At 63.1% G+C, this 7800-nt stretch overlaps 1 protein-coding gene across 6 annotated transcripts in view; it reads left to right on the top strand.

Moving 5' to 3' along the window:
- Positions 1–4401, top strand: part of TNK2 (tyrosine kinase non receptor 2) — a 44870-nt gene extending 40469 nt beyond the window's left edge. For all 6 annotated transcript variants that reach the window (XM_019532886.1, XM_019532887.1, XM_019532890.1 and 3 more), the window contains 4 exons: positions 1–545; positions 3038–3133; positions 3475–3602; positions 4070–4401. The exon at positions 1–545 is cut by the window's left edge and continues 900 nt beyond it. In XM_019532886.1, coding sequence (XP_019388431.1) covers positions 1–545; positions 3038–3133; positions 3475–3602; positions 4070–4076 — 776 coding nt within the window. In that variant the 3' untranslated portion in view covers positions 4077–4401. The remainder of the gene's footprint in view (positions 546–3037; positions 3134–3474; positions 3603–4069) is intronic.
- Positions 4402–7800: the final 3399 nt, after the last annotated feature.

Here is a 7800-nt window from a genome sequence, read left to right as displayed (position 1 = left end):
CGCCACAGCTGCCGCCCCGCGACCCGCTGTCGCAGCCCGGCTCGCGGACGCCCAGCCCCATGGCGCCGACGGCGGGGTCCCCCCAGCCCCGGGGCTGCACCCTCTCCACCTCTCCCGGGAAGCCCATGCCCACCACGCAGAGCTTCGCCTTGGACCCCAAGTATGCCACCCCCAAGGTGATCCAGGCGCAGGGCAAGGAGGGGCTGCGGGGGCCCTGCATCCTGCCCATCGTGAAGGACGGCAAGAAGGTCAGCAGCACCCACTACTACCTGCTGCCCGAGCGCCCGTCCTACCTGGACAAGTACGAAAAGTTCTTCAAGGTTGGGAGCTCCGAGGAGGCCCCGGCTGCAGCCCCGGCTCTGGCTCCAGCTCCTGCCCGCGTGGTCACCACCGCCACCGTGCGGCCCATGGTGCAGCAGCCGGACAGCCGGGCCAACTTCTCCTCCAACAACAGCAACCGGTGCACTGTGCGCACCTCCTGCAGCCACCAGAAGATCATCTACGACGGGCCTGACACCTTCCGGCCCTCCGACAAGATCCGCCTGGTGAGTCAGGCCGTGCGAGGGCGCCGAGGAGGAGGGATGTGGGCCGGTCGGAGCAGAGCCGCCCCCGAACCCAGGCCGCGAGGGGCTGGAAGACACCTGTCCCCTAGAGCCCCCAGGCTGCAGGAGCTGAGTGAGGTGGCAGGGCTGTGAGACCCCCAGAGAGCCCCTTCCCCTGCCTGTGCCTCAGTTTCCCCTGCACCATCCCTGGGGGTTCTCGCACGTGCCCTGGGGGCAGCCATGCAGCGCTACATGCCAGGCCTGACCAGTCCAGGCGCCATCTATACCAGTGCCAGCTCGGGGCCCCATCCTCCTTGAACCCGGCGCCGTGGGGAGCCACAGCCTGGGTGGGGGCAGACACGCCTGCTAGGATCGGCTGGTGTGACGGCATTCCCCGGCAGTGGCTCACTGCAGCTCCCTGACCTCCCTTCCCTTCAGTGGTGGCCTGGAGCCAAGCCCGCAGGGCAGCCGCTGCCTCCAGGTGCCCTGGCAGAGCTGTGCCTGGAGCGGCTGCCCCACTGGGAGCCCTGGTGTAGACAGGCCCAGGCTGGTGGCTCCCACCTGCTGGGCTGTTCCTCCCTGGCTCCTTGCTCTGCAGGGCAGAGGGGACAGGCATCAGCTTCGTTTCCCCAGCACAGGCAAAGCGTGGCAGGCAGGAGCCTGACAGAGGCCTGGAGCCGGCTGCCCCCCTGTCTGCCCTTGTGCAGCAGCACTAGGCAGCAATGCCCTGGGCTGCCAGGTCCAGGCTTGTGTCAGGCAGCAGGCTTCCCCCGTGGCAGCTGGGCTGTGACCTGGGGAGACCACGTCACACTGATGTCGGGGGTCCCTGGCGCTCTGAGCTGAGGGGCTGCCTGCGTCCCGGGCTTGCTCCAGGTGCTGAGAGCAGGGGCCGCAGGGCTGCCCAGACCCGGGACACGGGCTTCACAGCTGCTGCTCAGCCCCAGGCCTTTTCCTGGGGCAACCCATGTCCCGGTGCCGGGCCCCCACTGCCCAACCCTCCCTGAAGCCAGGTGGGAGGAACTGGCCCGGGCAGCTCTGGGCCAGAGGCCAGGTGGGGAGCCGAGACCCCCAGCACCCAAGGGGGGGAGGCAGTGATGGCTGGGGGCAGAGAGGGGCTGAAATGAAATCCCCTGGCAGCACGGGGTTAAAGAGCAAGTGTTGGGGGAGAAGAGACAGCCCAGCCCCCTCCTTCCGCCCACCTTGAGTCATGGGATCCAGCTGGAAAGAAAGGGAAATTCCTGCCCCTGGGGCGGGGGTTGGAGGATGTTTCAGTCCAGGCCCAGCTGGGTGATGGGTGCTCCCAACGCCTGGGTCCTTCCCCTCCGTCTCCCGGTGGGCAGCTGGGGGGTATGTGTGCAGGGTCCTGGGGGAGCACACACTGGAGGCTGGAGATCTCCAGCCCCACAGGGGATGCCCACAAGGCTGGCATTGCAGGGGTTAATCCACCCTATCTCCCAGAGGCTCTGGGCTTGCTGGGGGGCAGGTCCCAGCAAGCGCTGGCGCCCAGCTCTTGCCCGTCACCCTCATAGCAAGCCTGGCATGCCTCAGCCCTGGGTCACCCACCCAGCACTGGGGCTGTGGCCTCTCCAGGACCAGGAGTTGCCCACCTCTGAGCCCCCAGGCTATGCCCCGGGACCGAGGAGTCCACACTGCAGCCACCTCTGTAGCATGGTGCAACCGCTGCTGCCAGCTGGACCAAGGAGGGGTGGGACACCCAGATCCCTGCCACACATTACCTAATATCACGCAGTTCACCGGTCAGTCGCACAATGAATGCAGACCGGCCCCACATGCAAAGTCAGTATTACGCCCAAAAAATGGCTGTCCAGCTACAAAGTCAGTGCTTGAAAAAGTGCAACACCTTTGTAGCTGGTTTCTATCCAGCTTTCATTCGAGGGTGTGGCAGGGCCCTTGGGGACTGCGCAGGGCATGGGATCAACGCCCCCTCCCTGGAGCAGGCAGTCCCCACGCCCGCGGGGCTGGGATGTGGGCAGTCAGGAGGCTGCTAACAGTGCTAGGTTGGGGGCCCTGTTCTTCCATTGCTGCTGGGGTGGACCAGGGGTCCTGCTCCTGTCCTTGGTAGGTGCCAGGACCCGCAGCACCCCCTGCTGTCCCAGCCTGGGGTTGCAGCTGCTGTAGAAGCATGGAACAGCACGGCCCTGGTTTTAAAGGGGCAGTCACTCCCACACTCTGGCTGACGGCAGAGGAGGGAGAGTGGGCTGCGGGTCCGGACTCCTGGGTTGCACCTGGGACACTGAGGCAGGGAAGCCCCTTCCCTGGCAGGTCCTGGGCCATCTGCCTGGTGTTCACAGACCCGCCAGCCCGTGCCCAGAGGCCGTGAAGATGGGCACAGTAGACACTGCCCCATCCATACCTACCTCAGCTTCCCCCCTCTCCTTATTATCCTCTCCCACCTGTCCCATGGCCCCACGCCAGGCTCTGAGCTGAGGTCCTGGTGAGCTGGACTAGGCATTCACGGGGTGCGTCTGCCACAGGTCCAAGACACGGTGCACGGCGTGACGACCGAGGAGTGCCAGACCGCCCTGCAGAACCACGGCTGGAACGTCCAGCGTGCCATCCAGTACCTGAAGGTACCGTGTCCTCCGGGGTAGCGTGCAACGGTACTGGAGCCGTGGAGGGTATGGCTGGGGGTATGGCTCAGCTCCCTTGCAAGCTCATGCCCTTGGGCGCTGGGAATAGGGCTGGGAGGGTGCATCACACCACTCCCAGCTGACTCGGGTACGACACACAGCCCCGTGCCAGCCCCCGCGTCTGCCTGTCAGAGCCTCCTTGTTGGGTCCAGGCGGGGCTGGCATCGCTCCTCCCTGCCGCTGCTCAGACACCAGCTGCGGAGCCCGGGCCTGCCGTGGCTCGGATCTGCGCCCGAGACCCCAGCGCCATCCACTGACAGCCCGAGCCCTGTCGTTCACAGGTGGAGCAGCTCTTCTGCCTGGGGTTGAAGTCCCGAGTGGAGTGCCACAAGGTCCTGGAGATGTTCGACTGGAATCTGGAGCAGGCCAGCTCCCACCTGCTGGACCCATACAGCACTGCCAGGCAGAAGTACGCAGCCCCTGGCCCCAGTCCCGCACCCCTGCACTGACTGCCCGCGAGTGAGGGAGTCTCGGGCCCTGGCCCGCTCCCACCCACACCTCCATGTGGCCTCTGGACACAGCCACGGCGCAGGCCACGGGCTATATGGGCCACAGAGACTGACTGCCTCTGTCTGTCTGTGGTAGTTGCGAGGGTCAAGCCAGCCCCTGCTCTGCTGGGCAGGGTGAATGCACTCCCGGTCACCTCTTGGGCTGGGGGTGGAAAGGGCAGAGCCTGGCTCTATGGCAGGGCACCATGGGCACAGCTATTCTGTACAGCTCCTAGCACCCCTGCCCGCAGCATGGGCTGGGCTCAGAGGCACGGGACAGGAGCCAGCTGCTGGGGGCCTGATCCTGTGAGGCCCCACAGAGGGTGCTGTGCCTCAGGATCAGGCCCGCATCTTACTCCCTGCTCACCTGCTGTCCTTGCTTCTGCAGGCGGTGACAGCGGCATGGGGAAGCCGAGGAGCCTGATGTGGAGCGGACGCTGCCTGAGATGCAGTCACGGGGTTGTCTGCACCCCACCCGCTGCGGGACCCGCTGCTGCACTCTGGATGGAGCCCCTGCCAGCGTGGGAGAGGGATCCGGGGCAGGGCAGAGCGGAGCGAGGGCCGGGGCCAGGACTGCCGAGGCGCCCTCTGGGCCCCGCTGAGCTATGCCCTGAGCCCGTGGTGGAATTGCTTTTGTAAAGAGAAATGTAATTTTAATATATACATCTCTATATCTATATAAATATTCTATTGGAGAGGAGAAGTGCATGGTGTGGCTGGCTCTGTGCATGGATCCTTCCTGCCTTGGAGCCAGCCCCTGTCCCGAGCATCGCGTGGCACCAGGCCCCTTCCCCTTCCATCCCCTCCGGGGAGCTCGGCCTAGAGAGGCTTGCTTGGAGGTAAGGGCCAGATGTGGCCAAACCAGCGCCACTTTGACCAAGGGAAACCCTAGCACCCTGTTCAGTGCCCGGCCTGCTCCCTTCCCATCTCAGCCCAGGTTCATGGTTCCTGCCCCAGCAGCCTTACAGATCCAGTCCCATCTTCTTTCAGCCCAGTGCTCCATCCAAATTAACAGCCTCTCACCCAAGAGATGCAGCACCTCCGGGTACAGTCCAGGGATGGGATGGGGCCAGGGTGGCTTCATCAGCACCCGTTCCCCTGCCTGGGGTCACAGGCGTTTGGCTGGGGTGCTCTTAGGGCACACAAGAAGCTACCATGCCACGTTGTTTTGTGGCACTGGCAGGGAGATGCCAGAGCTGTTGCCCGTCCGCCTCCTGGCCTGGGATCACACGTGGGGGTCCTGCCATGCATTCAAATGAAAGCTGGATAGAAGTCAGCTATCAAGCTGTCACGTTTTCAAGCACCAACTTCGTAGCTGGACAGCCGTTTTTATGACCTGATAATGATTTTGCACGTGCCTCTGGTCTACATTTATTGCATGATTGACACATGAATTGCATTATATACTTAACATGTGGCAGGGACCTGGGAGAGCTGGGGTGTCTCCTCCAGTGTCCACCCTCCATGAAAGCAGGGCCAGAGGTCACAGAGCATAGACAGTGACCCCTCAATCCCTGCCCACAACCCCCTGCAAGGGAGGCTGCACTGTCCTAGCCAAGGTCTTACAACCTTGTTCTAGCCCTCATGGCAGCACCCCCCTTGCCACTCCAGCCTCTGGGGTCCCCAAGGATACAACCAGGGCCTGGCGCCAGCTGTTTGAAGGCACACAGAAAGGAGGGAAAAGAAGAAGCTGCCTTATGCCTGGTGGTCCACCTGCCTGGAAGCCAAAGGGAGAGTTTCCCAGCCAGGGGCTGCAGTTTTCCCTGCCCCCTCCTGGGTTGTGTGGAGCTGCCGGCTGGTCAGCTACTGCAAAGGGACTGAACCTGAGTGGGCAGCCGGGTCCGACTGCCAGACTCGTGCTGCCCAGAGGCCAAGCCGCAAGTGACCCCCAGGTCTGCAGGGCGTGACCTGGACAGAGCACAGGGCCGGCACAAGGCCAAGGGCGGGGGGCGGTATGGTGAGGACCGTGTGGGGAGCTCTCTCCCTGGGCACACCAAGTGCCAGCCTGGAGAAGATGGGCCTGCACTGGCTCCTGGGGGGTGGGAAGAAGGACCTGCTGGAGCCAGAGCCCTCTGGGAAGATCTCCGTGAGCCCCTAGATCTGCCCCGAGCTCCTCGGGCCACATCACGAGGACCCAGAAGCATCCCCCCAGGACCATGGGAGTGACAGCAGGGAGAGCAGCTGGCCAGAGCCAGGTGAGCGCGTGCCCCCAGGATGATGCTGGGTAGCCCAGAAGCCATGATTTCCCCCCAGGACTCCTGGGCTCCTTTCCCACTGGCCCTGGGCTGGTCCCCATTTGGAAGGCATGCTTGGTACTGCCACCCGGGTGGGGGGAGCAGAGCTGCCCTCTTGCTGCAGCTCAGCCTGGGCCCCTGGCTGGCTTGTGGGGAGCGGCTGCTCTTGCTGTGCTGGGCTCCCCCAGGGGCTTTTTCCCCCTCTGCAAGTCTCCAGCACATGCCTGGCTGCTGTCCCATGCATGCACCAGTCTCTCCATCTCCAGTGACTGTCGTCTCCCTGGTGCCGGCAGGGCTGGGGCTGCACAAGGTTGTGGCTCTGGGAAGTGGCTGCAGCTAGCGGTGCCCACGATCTCACAAGCCAGCGGGTCCCCGAGCTAGCAGTGCCAGCCGGGCAGAGGGAAGAGCCCAGGGCACCAGGCTGAATGAATCCTTGCTCTGGCTTGTCGAGGAGCGGTGGGCCGGCCCCTGCCGCCGAGCTGGTTTCTTGGCTGTGCAGTCACTGACCCGACACCCCCGGGTGACAGCCAGCTCCGTTGCTGGCCCGTCGTGCGGCGCCGGGGAACCTGTGCTGTGCCTCAAGTCTCGCACGAGGGCGGTGCTGCATCGCTCGCCCTGGCACGGCCCCAGTGCCGTGACGTTTGCAGAGCGCGTCGTGGTCCCCGTCTGGAGACGCCTCCGGATTCCTGCTAATCTCTCTCCACTCTCTCCGTGTGAACCACCCTCTCTCCTTTATAATGGTCTTGCTGTTCCACTCCTCAAACTACCCTTTCTGCTACGCTTATCCTTTCCTCAGCTGCCTATTAGCCATTCCTGATAACGTCTCTCTTATTTCATCACCTGGCAGACTGGTTTTTAGCTCTGCTAGAAACCTGAACTCAGGTGTGGTCACGTTACTCCAGGTGCAGAAAGGACTGACAGTGAAGGACTGGAGGCATTTTCAAGACACCAAAGAAAGCTTGATTTTTGTCTGGGGAATCTGAATAAGGCGTACATTTAAGTATAATGATTATGGGGCAGAATACCCAGCCTAGTTGGTTGTGGTTTGTTTTTAAATGTCATATATGAGCTAGCAAACGAGTGCACTTGCCAGTAGTTACCTTGGTTTCTGCTTCGATGTTAAGCTGCATAATATTAGCGCCAGGCCCCTAGCACATTATAAAGGTTTCCAGTTTCTCCTGAACTGGAGAAAAATAGGCGTAGTGTTCACCACCCTTCCACACCCCGACTTTCAAAACCCTTGGTCTGCCTGTACCCAAAGCCCTGGACCAGACCGCGTGTCACGGGGCAGAGCAGATCCATGAATTCCCTTTACGGGTGAAACTCCTGGCTGGACAGAGGCCCAGCACCAGGGCTGGGCACCACCGCAGAAGAAGGCTCACGTGGGCCCGACCATGCTCAGAGCAGACCCCTCTCCCCTAGGCCTGGCATGGAGCAAGCTTGGGCGTCGGGGAAGCGTGGAAATGCATCCCTCCAGGGGCAGCTCACCGCAGGCTGGGACCCCTCGGGGAAGGCCTGCTGGGGGTCTGCGCAGCGTCCCGGGTGCTCTTGCTGGCCACGTTGCCCCGGTCCCATGCAGGAACCCTCCAAAGGCGAGAGTCGCTGGGAGATAACATCATGTTATGACTCGCGGGCCCCCACTGCCCACCCAGGCGTGGGTTGTGCGACCAGCTCCCCAAGCCTGGGGAGGGGACAGGGCAGGGGGAGCTTGGAGAGGCTCCAAAGGGAGCGGGCGATGGGCCCAGGTGGGATGCCCAGAGCCAAGCACAGGCAGGTCCCTATGCCAGGCCTCCCAGACCGTCGTGGCCGCTTGGGCTCTCTGAAGCCTGAGGTTCGCACCTTCATTAGACTCCGTCGTTATTAGACTCGCTGTTTGCTTTCACCA

The sequence above is a fragment of the Crocodylus porosus genome, unplaced genomic scaffold, assembly GCF_001723895.1.
Source record: "Crocodylus porosus isolate Cpor-Errol unplaced genomic scaffold, CroPor_comp1, whole genome shotgun sequence".
Classification (NCBI taxonomy): Eukaryota; Metazoa; Chordata; order Crocodylia; family Crocodylidae; genus Crocodylus; species Crocodylus porosus.
This window is presented reverse-complemented; position numbering and strand designations above follow the sequence as displayed.